At 39.4% G+C, this 21217-nt stretch overlaps 1 protein-coding gene across 1 annotated transcript in view; it reads left to right on the top strand.

Annotated features, from left to right (window-relative positions):
* LOC124155450 (kinesin-like protein Klp61F) overlaps window positions 1-20566 on the top strand; it is a 62730-nt gene extending 42164 nt beyond the window's left edge. The window contains exons 10-18 of the mRNA XM_046529269.1: window positions 1089-1228; window positions 5708-6006; window positions 6995-7162; window positions 7362-7622; window positions 10197-10376; window positions 10526-10748; window positions 11809-11957; window positions 16634-16789; window positions 20062-20566. Of these exons, the coding sequence (XP_046385225.1) occupies window positions 1089-1228; window positions 5708-6006; window positions 6995-7162; window positions 7362-7622; window positions 10197-10376; window positions 10526-10748; window positions 11809-11957; window positions 16634-16789; window positions 20062-20178 (1693 nt within the window). The 3' untranslated portion in view covers window positions 20179-20566. The remainder of the gene's footprint in view (window positions 1-1088; window positions 1229-5707; window positions 6007-6994; window positions 7163-7361; window positions 7623-10196; window positions 10377-10525; window positions 10749-11808; window positions 11958-16633; window positions 16790-20061) is intronic.
* The last annotated feature ends 651 nt before the right edge of the window (window positions 20567-21217 follow it).

Raw genomic sequence — 21217 nt, 5'->3', positions numbered from 1 at the left:
AGCTGGTAGGAAAAAAAAGGTCAGTGGGGGAGAAAAGGGAGGGCCCGAAGCACGTTTCTATTGTTCTCGTGTAACTTGGTATTTTTTCGAAGCTAAGGTCTTCGTAATATGATCCCTGCGCGAGCTGTGACCTTTTTTTATTTCTAAGAAGAGGAAAGCCTCAGAGGGGGGCGGGCTAGCGCTGAATGGAGAGGGATACCGGATCTTGGGAAATGCGCTAATTTAAGTATCCTACGGTACTCACACAGCAGTTGACCTCCAGAAATGGGGAACTTATAAGCAGGTAGCCAGAAAAAGGTCAGTGGGTGAGAAAAGGGGGGAGGGCGTGAAACACGTTTTTATTGTTCTCGTAACGCGATATTTTTTTCGAAGCAGGGGTCTTCGTAATGCGATCCCTGTGCGAGCTGGGACCTTTTGTTTGATTTTGGAGAAGAGGAAAGCTTCAGAGTGGGTGAGGCGAGTGCTGAATGGAGGGGGATAGCGGATCGTGGGAAATGCCCTAAGGTTGCTATCCCACGGAACTGAGGTTCTCCTGGTGGGGGGAATCGGGGATTTTCGGATTTTTTCACCCGACCATTTTCGGTTCCCCTCGTAGAACTCTTTTCACCGCTAAAATCCACGAATTTGATGTACTTTGTCAACTTGCGTAAAACGGCGCTGCGAGCACTAAATGACTACAGTTCTCTATATTTTTCCAATTCAACTACCAACGACGTACCAGCGACAGTGTGTGACGCGAAATTCAAAGTATTCGAGGTATTCGAGACGGTACTTTTCGCATAACTATTCGAAACCTCGAATATCGAATACTTTCTATTATTCGAGGTATTCGAGTATTCGCGGATTCTATTCGCACATCTCTAATTATTTTTGTTCTTACGGAATTTTTCCTTAACAATTAATATTTTTCTATCCATCTATCTAAACAATAGTTTTTTATGCAAGTGTGATGTCCGACAAATGGTAGTAAATGGCTCGTCTCTCCGGGCAAGCATGCTCTGTTGAGTAATGGATCCCTGTTACTCTTGAAAATTTTGAGGGAGATTGAAGGGAAGAACGAGGTTGACATGGTATGTGTGTCGTTGCAGGTCAGTTGAGGAGGGTAACCGCAGCCGTGGTGAGCAGTTCAGCCACAAGTTCCGAGCCAATGTGGGCCAAATGGAAGGGTCGCTCGAAGAGCTGGTCTCTGAGCATGCGGCATTCTGTGGAAACTTAAGAACCACTTTGGGTGAGCTTCATTCATTTATTGCACCTCCCTCTGTTCTACCCTGAAGGCTTCACCTACACCACTTCATAGCATTTGTTGTCCATTTTTGGCTTCCAACGAATGAGGGCCTACTGCCTATCCTTTGCTATCATCAACTGAGTCCTTGAAGCATAGGTACTCACCCTATTGGAAATGAATGTTCATATGTATCAACCATTTTCCTCTCTTTCCATCAATGGTAGATACTATGGTAGAGATTTTGCATTCTGTACTCAAAGTGACAAATTAATTCAATGTGAAGGACTCTAGGGGGAATAATGATTCAGTGTAATCAGAAAGATTCACCCATATGTCTTCCTTATGCCTCGTTTTCACTTCTGGATGGAGATGCCCCCTGCCTAAGATAACTCGAGGCAAATTAGTTATGTATGCATTATTCCTAAATCTTAAGAGGAATAATTTTGGACAGAATGATGTTGGTGTATTATTCATGCCACTGATGGTTCAACACCCTAAAGACTGCATGAAACCAGTTACAGTAGAATCCTGATTTAAGGTTTTTCAGGGGGGACAAAATTTAAAACACTAAATGCGGAAAAACACTAAATGAGGACCTGTCATTTTTTTCAGGTTTTAGGGTCTGTAATGATTGGAATGGCTTTTTATGAATAAAAAATATTATTTTAAGTAACTAAAAGGTGCTGAATGCAGCAAAAAATTCTTTAATGAAATGTTCTCTGCCCTGTGAAGGTTGGATAATACTTTTCAGGAATCAGCTAAAAAAATGGGTAGTAAAAATAAGTAATGAGAGGATGACAATTGTTTTAATGAAATATTTTAAGAAAATTCTAATAAACATCAACTTAAAAGCATTCCCACACAGATTATTATTATGGACATTAGTGATTCCATTTTTATGCATATTTCAGTGGTCTCGATGAAATTTAGAATTTTTTTTGTAAAAGTGACATGTAGGTGACTGTAGCATTTCTAATATAATAAGAAAAGGTGTAAGTAGGTACTCGAAAAATCATGAGGAATGAGTGAAATAAAGGGACAGCAGAAGATCGCTAATCCCGAATTCTCAACTACCGAATATCTACTAAAAGGGAGGTTTTCTGGAATTTTACCAACTTAACGTTTTCTGTTGCCTCGGCGAAACAAGGCATTTATGAGCCTTTAAAAAGCCTCCTATGCGCACATTTTGGATTTCGAGGTCATCCATAAAAGTAGAATCTTATTTTAGTATGCGTACAAGTCGATGGTGATTCAGCTCGATGATAACACCAGATTCGTTGTCATATATCCGCGGCCTTAAGCAGGTCGAATGGAGCCGGGAGAAGTTGCTTACGCGGCGCGCTGATCACCTTGACTACGACTCACCTTGTTTCTCGGCAGCTTTTAATAAAATTTGGTTGGACCTTGAATAACGATTAGCTAAACTCTGTTAAGTGAAAAGGTTTAATCTTCAACAGAACTGGATTTCATCCGAAAAATTGTCAGAGCCTCTGGAGTTTGGCAATTTCGTCAGGGTTATGATGTCGAAGTCAACCACCAAGGGATACCTGCCGGATTTTCGTATTTTTCCACGCTCATCTATTCTACCGTGAGTATGCGGTGATTTTTTTTCCAGTACGAGCGATTTATTTAGAGTCATGGACCGTGATAGTTCGTCAAAACTCCGATTGTCATTCTCTTTTGACATTAATTAGCGCCAGATAAATATTTTTGAATCGACAGCGATATCAACCAGCCGCATGTCGATAAATTGGCTCCGGGATATCTAAATTACGATGTAAAATAATGTTGTTCCGTAGGGAAAGAATGCTCTCACTCACGGTCATGACAGGGGAAACACTTCCTCTGTTCTTTCGCTGTTCCTCCGTGGAAACTGACCTTGGAATGGATTATAGAAAGAATCTTCTAGTGAACTGCACAATTGATATTGGGCCTCCTCTTTTGAACAGAGAAAGTAGCAGACTGAAAAAATATTGGGCTAATAATCGACTGCCCGTAGGGAGTAGAGTTGAAAGGGGCATAAGCCATCAATTGAAAACATAACGAGAAAACCATTATTGTAGCGGCCCTCGGAGGATAACTCGTGTCATCAGTCGTCACGTATCATCGAAGTCAAGTTCAAGAAGTGAAGGATAAGGTAGTTCGAGGTAATTAAGGGATGACTTTGCTCCATTAGATCGGATCTGATACAAAAAAAAGCCTGGTGTTTGGATCAGAAGGGGAGCGAAACGTTACGAGAAGACAAATCACCCAACTTGCGAGTTGAAGGTCGCAGCGCTGCGCTCGCGGAAGGAAGCAGTTGAAGAAGCGTTCCCCGGTAGATTCTATCGACTCTTGGTAAACTTTCATGAGACTGTTCTTGTTGATGAGCATATAAATTCGAAGATTTGGATGAACCGTCATGAAAAAACGTTAAATCGGGCAAAAAAATATTGAGCGGGACAAATTTTTACGACCATAAATGCGGAAAAACACAAAATGCGGAAACACTAAATACGGATAATTTTTACATTGTCCTAATAGGGAATGAATCGGGACCCAAAAAAATAAACGCTTAATGCGGAAAAACGTTAAATGCGAAGACCTTAAATCCGGATCCGACTGTACTTTGTGCGCTGGCACACATGCAGGTGAAAAGTTTATCTCAGTGTTTGAAATAGTCCCAATCCTAGCCCTTGAAGCCCAGTCTGAGATTCCCCTTGGAAGAAGATGGCTAGGTGATGTTACTGGTAGCATACTTTACTGGCAATGAGGATATCCAGGTTTGAATTGCAGTTTGGCTCATTGATTTTTTTCATAATGAATTTCATCCTCAGTGTACGTAACTCGAGACCTTTTGCTTTCAGGTATCTCTAACCTCTGGTAAGAAATCTGTCTTCACTCAAATGATGCATTAGTGTGGGTGCATCTTCTTGTCATACTGGAGAATGCTCGCAAAGAGGAGACAATGGACGAGTCGTCCACGTAAATGTTGGTGATCTGTAAATATCTAATCTGGTGGAAATTCTGAAAAGACTTCCCTACATCCTTTGCATGATGTGCTAAAGTCAGTGAGTGTGAAAATGGCCAAAGTTAAGAAAAAATTGTTCAGTCATAAATTTTTGTGCTGTGATTGTTCTTCAATTTTGTGTGAAAATTTGGACAAGCAACAGCCCTGCAGCAAAACCCATCCCAAAGAAAGAGCATGGAGAGTCACATCCACATCTCTTTCTGTATGCAGTTTCACTGTAGGTCCAATGGTCCATTCTATGATATGGGCATGGCCAAGTAGAGAAAAAAATCCCTTTAGTCTCAAATGTTCACACATTGGTTAGGTCATACCTCGTGAACAATGGTCTAAGATCCCTGACCCACGGGGGAGGAGCTGTGATTTTTTTTAAATCTCATGTTTCATCATTTGTGGCTCGTGATCTAAAATTCCTTCAAAGAAATTAGGAGAAGCAGTGAATGAAGAGGAGCCTCTTTTTCATCAATTTTATATTCATAATCACCCTGTATTGGGGCTATCCATGAAAAACGTATGAAAGTTGTCTTCTGGGGGCAGTGCTGACCCCCACTTGTTCCCAGAAGGCATGGTTGTTAGTGCGTTTCTCATGAGGTAATTTGCTACCACTGTGCAATAATTTAAGATCACGCAATTTTTCCCCCACAAAAATGGTCGTTGAATGGTCTGGTGTTTGTAAGTCATATGACTTGGCACTTTTGTCAGATCCAGATGGCATATTGTGTAATTTGTATCGATATGCAGTACGATTTTATAGCGAGTTGCTTTACTTGTGGTTTCAACCATGAGAGAATCCTTACAAGCTTACCTGAAGCAGCCTCCGTCACAGAAAGTGTCAGGATGACGTTCCTGATTTGCCGTGGTTGCAGGAGCAGTCTCCCTTTAATTTCGTTGTATCTGATTTATGCTAATTGCTTTTGTTTGTCATCACTGAGCCTTGCTGTGGTGCGTAGTTCCTCTGTATTATGCACTGTTCATATCTTGTTGAGATATCCTTACTTTTTCATTTTTATGGTTTTTAGTTAATGATGCATAAAATATTGGGAATTGATTCAAAGGAATGATATGGGAGTTTCTTCATCATTGATGAGTGTAAATAACATCTGTAAATTTTATTGATTTTGACTCATGTTTGTTTTCAATTTTTGATGTACAAATTGTATTACTGTTTCTGCTGCTTCCAAAGTGATGTCTAGCTTAAAACAATGCCGCATTTAGGGTTACTAAGATAGTTGTCAGATTTAATATGGTATGTGATAAAAATTGCCCAGTTTCCTCTTACCCTTTCCTCACATTACCCGTCAAAAATTGCTGACTTCACCCTCTTCTTTGTGTTTCAAGGTGTGAGTAGGAACCATGGAGTCGTGGTTGCTGTTACGTATTAAATATGTATTGTGAAACTTTTGCACTGATTTTGCTTTGTACAATTTAATCTTGGCAAGCAAGTTACAACTCCTACTGTTGGCATTTTTGTGTAGGTGAACTTCAGGAGCAAAAAACGTCGGAATTGACGATAATGAGCGAGCATCTCACGAGGCAGGTGGAGATGTTTATGGACATGCTGCATGGCATGGAGGAGAGATCTGCTGAGGCCATGCGCAGTGCCCAACACTGGATACAGAATTTCCTTGGGCATGTTCGATCCAGGGGTGCCTTGGTCGAAGACCTGAGGACATCCATGATAGAGCAGATTGAGTTGCCCTTGCAAGGGATCTCGGAGCAGCTTCGCAAGGCTATCATGGATCTTCAAGCTCTGTCGAACGAGGTCAATGATAAGGTATGGGCATTTTCAGGGAGAGCCTCATGCATCAAATTATGCATTTTCAATCCCCACTTCATCATCTTCAATATGAATTTTGCTAGTGTTCAGGAAAAAATGATTTAATACAAATTTTGTGATTTCCTTTGATGTTTCCAGATTTTAGTTTAGAACTGCATTAAGCAGAGAGTTAATGTAACCCCAAGCAGTCATGGTGACACAATTGAATAGGCATTCTCGCAGGAAACATGATAACTGGCTTCTTGTATAAGGCGACCGGGATGAACGAAAAGATGTTCTTGTTTGGTTTGCCATTAGGAATCTGGTATTCTGAAATACCTTAAATTATTTATTCTTGGGAAAACAGCTGCCATCAATATATTGCTTTTGAACTAGATGTTTAAAAATTGCTCATGTTTCAATGGATGGTTACAATGTGAACAAGGGATTGATCGGAAATACAAGTTCAAGAAGAATTGTAATCCAAGAGAAGTTTGTTTTTTATATGCAGTAGAATTCCATTAGAATGAGTTTTGATGATCCCTTGAAGGTGACTTGTTATCGTATGGAGTTGTAATATGTATGTATATTTAATAAATCATAATTTTCCTGGTATCATGGGACAAAAAGTGAAAAATATGGCTTAGATACATATTTTTCTTCATCCAGAAGTAAATGTATCAATATTTTAATGACAATTTAGAAATAATTATGTTGAAACAAGAAATAAAGCCAATGCCTAGCAAAAGGTGCCACATTAGTCAGTTACAACAGTATGAATAGACAAAATTCAATTCATCTACTCACTGATTATGATCGATCCATTGCTATTCAATCAGAAAAAATTTGAAATTCCAATTGTTACTTTTAAATGATCAAGTTGCTTAATGTACAACAGCCAATGTTTGAACTCTCCGCAAATCAGCGATGAGTTCTCAGAAATGTGGCACTCAAGAAGACCTCCCTGAAAAATGTCTTCAGTTCTCTTTCCTGTCTATTATTACAGATAAGAGATAAGGAGTATCGACTTGAGGTTTACTCTTTGGAAGCAAAAGATGCTCTCAATGGAATAGAAGAAAGTTTTTCTCACTATGTTGCACAGAGGAAACAAGAAACCGAAAGGTTTATGGCAAATCAGCGAAATGCTGCTGAAACCACGGACATAAAGACAAGGGTAAGGGCAGTTGCAAAGCAGCAGTTAATAGATGGTTTGTTTTATTTTTGACTTGCATTTGGATTAAAGTGATCTGTGTTTGAAAATTATTACTTTTATTTGCTAATTCAGATTTTAGTTTGTGTTTGTGCTATTTCTCATTACATACATTCTTCTTAAGCTGTGGAATTAGCTCAATGCTCTTGGTTTGTCCATGCAGGAGATGCTGTCTGCATTGCGCACTGTAATTGAAACTGCACAAATGGTGGAGGAGAGCGTGAGGGCAGAGCAGCAAAGGTCCAACGAGAGTGATGTGGAGCTGCGGGATTGCGTGGCTCACATGGACGCCTTGACAACTGGCATGGTTGGAGAGGTGCAGCACACAACGGCCTCCATGAAGAAGAGGCTCTCCAAGTATGTGGCTGGCGAGAAGCAAACGAGTGAGGAACTGCAAAGTACGCTGCGGGAATTTGTCGAGAAGGTAATGTTGGTGTTAGTCTCTTACTAGTTTGTGTATACACGCGAATGTTAGTGGAATTGAGCATTCTGATCCTTGGGGCACATGGAAACAGTGAAGCAAAAGTCTCTAGTACAGTTCATACTGTTCATGATTTCATTTGATTGAAACTATGCCAGCATTAAATGTGCTCAACTCGGGTTTGCTTCTCAGCAGACTTGATGATGACATGTTCAATGCTGAGACGTTGTGCAAATTAAATGGTGGACAGTACTGTACTAAGCTAGTATGTTTAGTTTTATTGTTTAACATGCTCTTCTGCCAAATGTAGCCTAATACGGGTGCATTCATTTGGTGAGGGGGATTGGACTGTTCCCAGTTGAGTGGAAATTATCTCCATTTGGCCCTTCATTTTTACGGACTCTTTTCTTCTCCTATTTACCCCAAGGGATTTATTTAACATTGTATTTAGGATTCCATCTTTATTATTTTATTACACGTTAAAACTTAAAGACTCGGGGATAAAATTTTAAGTTTTCCAGGGTGTAAATGTTTTATTTTTCCAATTTGTATGCCTAGTGGTTACCTAGGTTGTTAACTATCAAAGTTCACCTGGTGAAATTGGCTTTTGAATCTTATGACTTCTTCTCACATAGCTGGTTTTTATTGTTGATCTTGAGTCTAAAACAAATGACATAAATAATCGCATTCCTAATTATCTTCAAATCATTCATCGCTTAAGTCGGTAGGAGATGATTCTGTATGATTGGAGGCCTTGTTACATATCAGGGATTTCATTGTAATTAGGGAAAAGTCAGGGAATCTTGTCTATGGTATTAGGGGGAAAGAAAAGGATTCAAAAGTGTCTATGTTGTTAGCTAGCTGAAGGATTTTGTCTATGACCCAGAAAGGATGGGTTTGTTAAAGGAAAAGGAAAAAGAATTTCTTATGGCAAATTCAGAGTTTACGATTTCTAGTTTTTTTTTTTTACTTTAATTAAGTTATCAAAGTAATTTGAAGACTACTGTTTATGTTAATGGTAAGACTTTTTGTTTGATGTATCCTTTTAAACTTGCCTTATTTGATTTGATGCAATAACTTGACTATTTGGTTGGGATAAGTTTGCAAGTTACTGTTTTTATATATGGTCATTGTAAAGAGACATTTTGAAAACATTTCAAATGCTTTTTGAGAATTCTGTTTTTTATTAGATCTTAACTCTTGAGAAATGTTAATTAGCGTTGGAAGGAGAGTATGAAAGGGCCGTGAGGGGAGATGTGGATTTGTGTGAGGAGAATGTTGGAGAAAAGTTAGGGAATGGGGTCGTGTTCACTTTGACCCAAAATCACAATTCTTTGCAGGAATTGGGTAGATGAGAAGGATAAGTTACAACAAAAAACAATACCTCATGCAGCCATTATATGTCGAAAACTTTCTTTGCCATTCAGCCATTCTCTTGTAATCGAAAAAGGCTATTCAGGCTTCCAGCTAGGTGGTCTCCCTCCATTCTGCCGACGTTTTGGAACACGAGTCGGGTTCTGAAATGTCGGCAGATTGGAGAGAGACCACCCGGCTGGAAGCCTGAATAGCCTTTTTCGAATATATTCGCCGGGAAAGCATCGGATTTTATTTCACTCTCTTGTAAGTTTAAAATAAGAAAATGATGAAATTGCCTTGCATATGTTTATCGACTTGCAAACAATGTCTTCGAATGCATTTTGTTTGTATGTCAAGGAATTACTGTAATGTGTCCCATGACTTGACATGGGGCTATTTACTAGTTGAGACAACAAAAATTATCTTTCAAATCAATTTCAATTTATTGACAGGAGAAAAAATTGTGTAAAAGCTGCTCCTTTCTGGCTTAAGTATCCCTAAATGTGAAAGTAGATCATAGAAATAATTTCATTGAATGGGAAATACTACTGCTTTGGGGTCATTAGTGTATGCTGCTCAGTATGTTGCATGCAGAAGTATCCCACAATCCACACATTGGTGCAAAATTTTACCCATATTGACAACTTACAGGATGGTCTCTTTATAAAAATAAAATTTATAAATGAAAATTTAAGTTGTAGAATTATACAACACACGCAAAGCTTTTCTTACACTAGTGAAAGGGTGTGTTAATATGATTGATGTACTGACAAAAAATTCTTACTAGAAAAGGCCTCGTTTGACGAAAAATTGAGCATATTGAAAATTAATAATGAATTCAGCACACTTAGTTTAATTGCTCCAAAATAAGTTAATCATTTGAAGTAAAGATTTGTTTAAGACCTTTAAGATTGCCTTCGACGATATTAAGGATGTGAATTAATTAAAAATTAGGTAACTCCTACCGTCAGTCAGAAATTTTGCATTTAAGTTTTTAAATTTCAACGAAAAAGTTTTGTTTTTTGTGGGAGTACCATACTTTTTATTTAAGAGGCAGCGTTTATGATGAATATTGGATTGAAAACCTCAATGTGCTGGTTGTGAATTGCCCATTTGTCATCAATTGCCTCATATGGAGCCCTGAGTTGGCATGTGTTACACCTATTGGAAACAGCTTTTTTGTTGCCACACTGATGAAGCATTTTCTGATGGTTGTTGTAGCGCACAGTTGCTGTGAGCCACATGGAGCGGCTGAGTGCGGACGCAGTGTCGGGGGTGCGGTCAGTTGTATCTGCTCAGGAAGAGGAACGGCGTCAGGACGAGCAGGTGGTTGAGGAGAGGCTACGTGACCACTCGGAGATGCTCAAGAGATACCTGGTTGAGGAGAATGACCAGACACAGGTGAGTCGTTGGTTACTCAGGTTTTCTGTGGGTGCTCAGCTTTTTGAACTTTGATCTTTTATTGTTTCTCCTTATACAATAACCCTGAAAGTATTGAACCTGTGCACATGTGAGCAGTTTAAATGCACTGAATTTGTCTTGACCTTCAGGCACTGGCTGCAAAAGCACGAGAGATGGCTGAAATGCAGGAGTCACACTTGGAGGCTCAGAGGCATAGCTTCCGCTCATTCCTGCAGGAGCGACAGGATGAACTGGAGGGGGAATGTTTGGCCGTGAGACAGAGGGGCCAGGGGCTCTCGGAGGAGCTTAGGAGGAGACAAGCCGAGATGGGCAGCTTCTTCTCGAATGATCTGCTCGAGGATCAACCCACTGGTATGTTTTCTCACCTCCTCTTATCCTCTGCCCATCGTTATTCTTACCATTTTATCCACATCCGTCTTCATTTATTTTTTCATGTTTATACCATAATTCTCCAAAAATGAGCCAAGGGATGTTCAAACGTCATGAAATATCTAAGTGGATGGATGGGCAAAAAATGAAGTCAAGCATGGGATAAAACTAATGGAAATGCTATGGCAATTGCTATTGTTTCATTTATGGAGGGAAATAGGGTGATCTTCAATTTAGCTGCAAATCTGCTGTGAAAATCTGCCGGTAGGCGCCCCTGTTGACTGGCACCACTGCAAAATGTCTGTCATCCAAGCCGGGGTTGGGGGAGAACCGCGTACCGGCGGATTTTCTCTCCTCTATCTCCTGGGTTGGAGACATAGCCAAGTGGGGTGATAGCTGGTAGAGGCAAGTCATTGGAATTCATGGAGGGTAAAGACATAGTGGGATGATTTGTTGGAGGGAGAGAGAATTGTGATAGGACAAGTGGAGTACTTCTCACTCCAAACTGCATTCTTATGCCTCAGCACCCACTTCCCCTTGATTGCCAAGGAGTAGGTATTCCTCTGCCGTACTGCCTATATAAGTCTTGATCTCCAGGTGGGCTGGCATCGGAGGGCTGGCGTCGGAGGGCTAGCGTCGTAGGGCAGCGTCGTAGGACAGCGTTTGTAGGACAGAGTTCGGAGACAAGAGTTAGGAGACAAGAGTTCTGAGACTTGGAGTCTCTGAACCTTTGAGTCGAAGGGCCTTTGCGCGAAAAACCTTAGCGCAAAACGTCCTTAGTGGGAGAAGTTTTGCGGATTAGTTCGGAGGAATTTCTGGGGGGCGAGGGGGGGGGGGGTGCCAAAAATTTTTGGGTGGGGATACACTAAGAAATGCCACATAGCGAGGGTAGGGTTGAAAGTGTTACTAATTTACTTTGCATCAGTTGGAATGACCCATATTTTCTTTTTTCTGCTTGTAAAAGAGATTCATCTTATTATTGCCAGCAGTGGTCATTGCCTCAGTAGTTCCATAATGAGTGTTCCATGTCTTATCTTTGCAGGGGAGACGCCACCTCGAAGAGATTACAAGTATCCCCGTAAGCTGGTCATCAGCTCACCCAAGGAGGTAGTGATGCGGAGGCTGAGGGCAAAATTGGACTCTGAGGAAGTGACGCAGGAGGCACTGGAAAGGGGGAATCCCAAGGATGAGGTGAGTGGTTTGTGCACTCTGGCTGGCACCATTTGATCTACGATTCCTCATCACCAATCATATTCTTGCCTCCGAAATATCTGCTCTACTCGCTAGGGAGGCCTGCTCTCTAAGTAAAAGTTATGGAGGGTAGATTTAGTAGCTTGATGGCTTTTCAATGTGGACCCAGAAAAGTGGTAAGTTAACTCGAGGGAAAGAGATGGGAACATCATAGCCCAAGTGGTGCAAAAATAAATGGCACATTTCATCCTATGGTGGCCTGCCTATTAAAAATCAAGTATCTCAAGAATGATTTAGAAAGTGAGAAAAGCTCTGTATGTTTTCCACTGAGCTATAATTTTTATCCTGGTGGCAATGTTCAGGTTGCTTAACCCATTAACGGCCAAGGCTAATATTCGGTAGAAATTTTTAAATTTATCGTCATATTTAGTCTTAATAGGTACTAGAAAAGAAATTTTGAAAAATTTGAGGCTCTAAAAAAATTTATTTATACCAGAAAAATAATGGTGCGATTTCTTAACTTTGGCGGAATGTGGGTACTTCAGTTAACGTACCGTGAAAAACTAAAATATTTTTCTTTTCCACAGTTTTATTTATAACCACTTAGAAATGCTTAAATTAGTGTTTAAAATCATTAAGTAACCGTCCATATCATAACAAAACCCTTTTATTTATGAAAATTATTTGATGTAAGGGCACATTACATTTTACCCAAAAATATACAATGTGCCTATTACAGTGCAACCTCGATATAAAGACACCCCACGGTGCACTAATAAACACTCGCTATAGCGAATTGTTGCTTTACCGGAGGTGGAGCAAATAATAGCCAATATACCTGTTGCGAACAGATATACAGGAACAGGAGTGGTGCGGCGACAGATAAACATCTATCCGATAAACGTAAGCATAAATCCAGACGAAAGGCGATGTTTTTTTGCATCACTAAATTTCCTTACTCAAATAACGACTAACTATTCAAACAATTTATAAGCGCCGCACTGAATAAAAATCATTCAAAGCATTGTTTCGTCAATCATTATATTTATCGAACGACAGTTTACCACATAAATTGAGACTGAGCACTCCATTAACTTCATTACTAACGGATCGCTAGCAATTACAGAGGTTAAGGAGTCTTAATGAAAGTCTTCCGGCGGTGAAACCTTCGCTATGGCGAGAGCGAACGCCGAAAGGGTCTCGTAAAAACGAATTTTTTAACACGCTTATTATAGGGTCAATTGACGGTACATCGGCTATCTCTCGTAATAGCGGGGGTGTCGCTATAACCCGTACTCGCTTTAGCGAGGTTCCACTGTACATTACTTGCACCTTTTTTTTTTATACCTTTTTCTCAATAACATGACCTGCATTATCTTCTTTAGTGTCTGCTAGTAAAGAATTACGAGAAGGTTTGTCTTTTTTTGGATTTGATGGTCCTTCTGCATGTATTTCTTAGTGATTGCCATTACTGAATCGGTCTTGATTGACGTTAGAACGTCATGATCTTTGAGAAATCAATTGGAGATATTTGAAGCCCACTAGCCTTCCTATAGATTTTCCATGAATTAGTAATCACACTATCCAGTATATTGATGGCCACTGCCACTTTCTCCCTCTGATTTTGATTCTATAATTCGTGTTTGTATTATCGTGATATATACTCCACCTATGGACTCATTGCAATCCCCAATGACGAGAAGGATGGGAAAAGTTACGTCTTTTCTTTCAAATGGTAAATTGGCAATGTGTTTCTGGCCACAATTACAACAGAGCTTTCATTCCATTTGACCGCGAATATTTCAGATTCCTCGTCAAAAGCATAATCAATTGAGCCTCGAGGTTTTTTCCAAGAGCTTCAGTGTCTTTAAGCAGGCACTTTCCAGTTCTATTTTCCGGAGTGGTTCAAGTTGCAAAGGATCGCCTTTCCTTCATTGTTTGGAACAAGGAACATGAATAAGAGAAGTTGTCAAAAATATCCGATGCTGTGCAGTATCAAGAATTATTTTTAAGAAATGTGAAACAACGAGGGCTCCTAATCTTACCTTCATGAGGGTTTGATTGATTTAGCCCCTCCATGCCAACAAAAATTGGATGAGGTAATCATCTGAAGAGCAAAGACACCATAATTTGAACCCCAATCGAACCGGTTAATTTTGTATCAACATATTCGCTGAGTGGCATCCAAAATACGGAACCATTTGCTCATCCATAGAGAAAAAATTCCAAAAATATTAGCATTCAACATAGTACATATTGGTCTCAGCATTGAGAATTTGTCCGTTTTGTTGAGAAAAAAGGTGGATATTTTCCTTTATCTCTTTCTACTCATATTTTGACGAACTAATTCAACCCATTTATCTTTATAATATCTTTAGTAAAGTACAAGTCCTGCTCCGGGAGCACATGATACCCAGAGAGAATCAAAATCTCAAAAAACTTTTCCAAGTCTACAATACTAATTATAACTGATGCCTTTTGCTATAAGTAGCATACTTTTTTTTGAAAAATATACCATTCATTCCCAAACAAAGAAACGGGAGGAAAATGTCAGATGGAGACATACCTCTAAATTCAGGTCTTTAATTTTTTCGTCATATTCCTTCTCTTTAGATATTGGATGGCACCAAAACTTATCATCAATATCCTCTTTCCATTTTGGAAAATCAGTCCCTTTTATCAGACGACTGGATACCTTTTTTTGGTACACTGATGGCTTTCCTTCTTCTTGCGCACTCAGCCGGTGCTCCACTATGCCTTTGCCTCGATGTGTTTCCAATGTTACCTCGATGTCATTGTTAATTGGCTTTGCAGTTCAAGTGTTAACATCGATGTCTTCTTCATCAGTCAAGTTGTTTACGTCTGGTAGTATATAGACAACATCCATGGCATCATCCACAGAATCCCGGGTTTCCTCTAAAGTGGTCAAGATATCTTGGGTGGACATACACCTTCTTTTATTATCCATCTACAGTAGTCTGTATCTGAATGACCTTTTGCTATTTTGCTATTTGCTTTGTTTGAGAAACTGTACATTACACACAGTCAAAAACCGATGTCTCGTGGCGGGGAATCGAGCTGCTCATTAGTACACAATGATGAAATGAAGCCACATTTTAGAAGACGACAGCTGTGAGACCAATAAGATAAGAAAATACATTTTATGGTATTTAAAACCCAACAGTGCTTAAATTGATTCACCGAATAATTACAGGGTAGCATACAATATTAATGACCAAGGTTTGCTAGATTTGTCTCTCGGTATGGTGCCTCAGTCCTAATCTGCCTTACCCCCAAACGCCAAAGGTGCGAAAACGCACCATTATATAAAAGTGTCAAAATTGTATATCTCTAAATATATTATTTGATGTTAAAAAATCTGAGTAATTAAGCATTAGTAGTGCATTTATGTTACTAGTATTTGGATTCATAAATATTCTTAGTGCACTCATAAAAAATTATTAAGTTAATAGCCGTAGATGAGCAAGAAATTTAGTAAACTTGAAAAATTATAACTAAATAATCACGTCAAAATTTTTAAAGAAAACGGTTTTAAGAATAAGTTTATCATCTAATGAATAATTTTCTACGGAAAAAATATTAAATAACAGAGTAGATATTTTTTCAGGAACTAATTAAAAAATGGTGCATTTTTGCACCTTCGGCCGTTAATGGGTTAAGTATTCCGTACTGAAATTTAGTCTTAAGGTAGTTTTCTCCTGGAAAATTTTTTTGGAATGGTAATTCTTTGGGAAATTACTGCAATTGAATGATTAAATTTCAAAGTATTATGATTCACATGTATTCCCTGACAGTCAACCATCCTCTTATCTAGTTATTCTCAGATATTTTCTCAACGGCTGTCTTCGACTCAAACAGTTTTTCAAAATATTAATGGACTTGGGTTTTCAAAAAAGTTGTTGAGTTATTTTCTTGAAATCAACTTGAGTAAGTCTGAGTTGCTTGCATCCCCATGGAAGTACATATTCTGTTTTTTAATGTGTGGCCTATTATACATAGCTTGAAATGAATTAGCATGTGCACAATTTTTATCCAAGTTAGAGATGATTAGGGAAAATTTGGTCAGTTTCCCACTACCTTATTTGTCTGAATCGAGTCCCCCCTTTTTTTCCAAAAATGCGCATAAAAGTAAAGGGGGGACTTTATTCAAATGCATTTTTTTTAATGTTCCTGAAACTGAAGCCTCAAAATTAAGGGGGTGGGGGACTATATTCGGAGAAATATGATATTTGTGCAAAATGACCAAATCCATGGAGGTGATGAAAATTAAAGTACACCTTTTTTTCTACCACTTATTTATTTCCTAAATATTGATATTTTTGAAGTCACATAATTTGTGTCATTCATTGGATTTTACTTTGAAGATTCTAAATCTAATTGAGTCTTGTTAACTCATATAAAAACCATGGTAAAGTAATTTGCGAGTATCGAAATCTCATCTTTGATGAAGCTGCAATTAATTTTTGCATTTTTTGTTATGGATATTGCTTGATTAAATTTGATAGTCATGCTCATGGTGTGCTTGTTTTGAGGAGTGCTTGACGATGAGGATAATGAGTCCTCTGGCTGTGCTCATCTATCAAACCAACTTGAAGCATTGTGTGGAGAATGTGGCTTGAAATTAAATGGGACTTTCCATGTATGTACACTTGCAGAGCAACATTCCTAAACTATCAGCCAGTGTGTCATCACTACCTGCAACTGATATGGAATCATTAACTGAGCCTCTATCTACAACTCTCCGAGTCAAGTCTGCAAGCGAAACGGATGTACCATCGGCAGCTGCAGCCATCACCAGTTTCCAGGATGAGGTGAGCTCTCGTCACTTGGCATTGTTGTCATTCTCTTTCCACACACTGGTCAAAAATGATCTTCCAAATTCATAAGCCATACTCTGGGGGTCTATGCCTGTGTCCGTTTGAAATTTCTTGTATGCGAACGCACTCGCACGACCGATCTCTCTCTATGAGCGTTTGAAGCGGAATTCAGTAAACGCAAAGCATCTTAGAAGAATGGTGTGCGAGGGAGAAAGGATAGGTTGTGGGAGAGGGGAGATTTTTGTTTCAAGATGTGGCAACGCCGGAAGGGTAACAGTAGGGGTGGTAGGGTAAGGCTTCCAGATGGTGTGCATGCAATCATCATCCACCTTTCTGTATCAATCCTTTTTTCCGGGAATGCAACTATGTTGCTAATGACATTCTACAACCATTCCGTCCTGCATGGTGCAAAGGACACCATGTAGCTATGGGACGACTCCATCATACAACTCAATTCGTGTGGGGTAATTACCGTATGAGCGTGTGTAAGAGGTGCACCTCTATTTTGAGCATCGGAGCTAAAGAAAAAAAAACTTTCCGGCATTTTTTATCTTATCGCGCAGTGTTGCAGACTTATGCCTGGACTTCGACAGTCATCAAAATTTCCACTTTCAATACTAATAATTCACAAGTTTTCCAGCTAAATTTACACGATATGTATGGCGCTCGGAGATAAGTAGGTATTCACTTGTAGCTTAACTTAACTTATTAACTTATGATGCTTACTAGGGACGGTCGATTCGGATACCTCTGATCCAAATATACACGAATAATGCCCTTCACCTAATATACTTCGGATCCAAATTCGTCGAAGAAATTGAATCTGAATCCAAAACTTTAAATCAATGCTTTCATGAATTCAACGTCCCATAAGAGGGAGTAGCCTCTCTTTGCATATGCCGTTGCACTACCATGCTTGTCCTACTCACGATCAATTTTTTTTAAAAGCTCTCATAGGAGTATTGCTATAGAATTTCAGCCATGGAAAATTTTAAAGCAAAACACGACAGGCACATAGCGTGAATCTTCCCAAGAGATTGGACAATAATCGGAGGAATCTCAGTGCCGTAAACCACGGCATAGATTTCACAAAATCACCCCCGGCCCTCCATCAGCCCATGCCTCTGATGGTTTTTTTCCTTTCCAAGACCCCACGGACCATAAATCACTTGCTTCAAACGAAAATATCAAGTTACATGGGAGCAATCGAAACTTGTTTCATCCCTACCCTGTCTCACCAACTGACCTTGTTTGATCTACCAGTTGTTTGTTGTTTGTTGACAAGCTTCAATTCTCCCAGTTTTTGGGAGGCCAAATGCTAGGTGAGTCACCTACTAACAAGGAGTTGTCGCCAAAGTGATGTTCAGGATCTGGATGTTATATTCTGATACTATATAGGTAAGGTAGAAAAAGTGTCACGGCTTTCTTCCGAGCCCGGGTTCGAGAGATATTCGCTTGTAAAGATTTCGCGCAGTATGGCATCCCTTGAGTAATCACCACCTCCTAACTACGGCCGTGGCGGCGCAATCTAGGGCGCTAGTCCTATAACCTAGTAGGTGTCCCGGGTTTGAGTCCCAGAGTCGGCAATATTTTTTCTCTCTTCTAATTTTTTAAATCACTGTTACATTTTATCCACATTCGTTTCATTTAGTTACTTCGCGATTTTTTAAATTTAATATCAATTTATGGATTTTAAGCAAAACTCCGAATTGTGCCTTACCACGCGAATTAGAGGACTTACATATTTACTTACACATGAAGCTGGAGCTGTATTCTCCGTAATATGCATGACTTTATTGTTGCGCCGTCCGAATATTATTGGACGCGTTGTGGCGTTACATCGTAAAATCTAGTTGATTGTTCACGTAAGCCCAGACATAGGGAAAAACTCCAACCGTCGGTCACAAGCTGGATCAGGGAAAGACTCCACAAACAAGAAAAACAGCTCACAAGAAAAAGGTAGCAAAAAATAATTTACGAGGTATTACCGTTCGATATCTATTCAAAATAGAGTATTCAAAAATCAGAAGTATTACAGAAAACAATGATAGTAATTCATGATGCCAAAGGAAACATTACCAGCTAAATACCAGCAGAATAATTGCTCTAAATTTGCCATGTCTCACTAGACATGTGTCCCCGACCAGGCCACGAGCAGAAGAGAGCTTGCGTATGCCGGACAAGACAGGATTTGAGGGGAGGGATTTTTCCAGGGAGTGGAGGGGTAGACAGGGCGAAGTCAACCACTGCGCCACTGCTCCCGTTGACCGGCCGCTCCGCAAAACATCATCCCCTGGGTTCGAGTCAACAGCATACCACCCAGAATCCTCCCCTCAAACTTCTGGGGGGGGGGAACACTAAAAAATGCCACAGCGTAACTCAGCCTACATTCGAATGGCTTTTTCTCAGAAACGGTAAATGTTAGAGAAAAAAGTGAAATGACAATTTTGTAGATAAATTTCTGATCTACAATTTTGGTCTGAGCAATTTTTATCATTAAACTAACCGTTTGGCGAAAAAATGCAAAAAACTCATTTTTGTGACCTTTGACCTTGAATAAAATTTTTTGCACACACGGGATCGATGGGGAATTTTCAGGATTTCATTAGAGTGGTATCCTTGAGTTCCATGCAAATTTTCAGCTTGTTGGCAATTTATGCAAGGGTCAATGTCTATTTTGACTGGGCTAACAATATAAAACTTCAAAATAGCGTTCATTTGTTGTTCTTAAACTGTAGAAGCGGTAAAAATGTCAAAATTTTGTTTCGTTAAACAGTTTCTAAACTAATTTCCTCCCTGAGTCCACACAGCATAGCTCCAGCAAGAGGAGAGGATTACATTTGGTTACCTTAAATAATCCTCAAATTATCTCTTCCTCCACGAAAAATTTCCTCTTCCTCGATCGGGAGGAAGTATTCTGGCTTCAGAAACGCGTGAGAGTTTTTTTTCTTTCTCCCTTCTCCTATTCTCCCTACTCGGAGGAGGATCTCGAGACTTTCTCTCGGAGTTCCTCTTTGGGGAGGTGAGTGTTTTAAGAGGAAACCAAAACTCCCAAACCCTGTGTGCGGACATTTTTCGTGGACTTAGCCATGTAGGGTTTCATTGGTGAAGCCTCTCATTAGGTCTCTGGGACCTGTTGCTACTGCATAACGATGCCATTTCATGTCCTTATTTAGTTCAGTGTATGTTTTCTCTGTGCCCCCATAAATAATGTTTGGGAATTATTTCTGCCTTTATCTCTATCTTTCAATTTCCTTCCATTTCAGTTGGAGAATCAAGAGAACTTGAAGGTTACCAAGGCTGTGAAGGCCAAATCTCGATTGAGAGCACCGAGGAATACAAGACTGCTGCGGAATCCATTGTCAGAAAGAAACGATGACTGATAAGCAATGTTTTACTCCTTCCAAACATTACTTTTTTCATAGTAAGGTTTGGATTTTATTTTTTAATGTTTTTTCACTGTATATTTTAAAGTAAGTCTGTACACTATTTCCTAAAAATATAGTTTTTTTTAATTCTTGTTTTTTTAATTGAAAAAACTTAATTTTATATTCGTGACACCAAGTGTTACTAACTTACTCAGCAGGAAACTCATGTGTAAAATAGCTTTTTATTAAATAAATGTGATTGTGTGTATGGATTAATTATACATGATATTTGGAGAAATATTTAAATGTCGATGCGAAGGAAAGTTTTGGTATTGTTTTATGTATTGTAATTTTAAAGGTGCTGCAAAAATGAGATAAATTGCACATGATGCATGAAACTTTTTGGCTTCTGTTATGTTTCTTGATCTAAACTTAAATGTTTTATTGGAGAGAAATGTCTCCCTCATGCAGGTAAATGCTCACCACCCTATCCATCCCTTCTGTGCTTCACCTGAATCCTTTGATGATGTGAACAAATTAAGGTGACCACCACTGAGTCCAAGTCAAAAAATAGTGTGCCATTTGACTGTTTTATACATCCCATTCTTTCCTCTGGGTTGCAGTCTAGTTTTGGCAGGAAGGGTTGTACATTCCAATGACTGGAGTTACAATTGCTAGGGGTGGTTAGTCAGTTACTCTCACTCGGGTCACCTATGGCTGATAGATCAGATAGTTGACAGATGATAGATAGGCACAAGTCCATGTGATGGTGTCTTATTAAAAACATGATGGGAATGGATGTGGAAAACTGACCAGCAGTCTATTCCCTGTAAACATGAAGCTGGATCAAAGAGTAAATTGAGAGAAATGCTTGAAACGGGGTAAGGGGCAAACATTCAGTTTAGTGGGAGTAGCAAAGCTCTCAATGTAGCTGTTATGCAAAACTCAAGTGGAAACTTTGAGGCATCATCCTGAAGGTTATATTAGGCTATTAGGCCCTGGAAATCATGATCATGTGCATACTGGTAAGAAAAATAATCAGACCAACCAGATG

This window comes from Ischnura elegans, chromosome 3, assembly GCF_921293095.1.
Source record: "Ischnura elegans chromosome 3, ioIscEleg1.1, whole genome shotgun sequence".
NCBI lineage: Eukaryota > Metazoa > Arthropoda > Insecta > Odonata > Coenagrionidae > Ischnura > Ischnura elegans.
The sequence above is the reverse complement of the archived record's forward strand: the minus strand, read 5'-3'. Positions and strand labels throughout refer to the sequence as shown.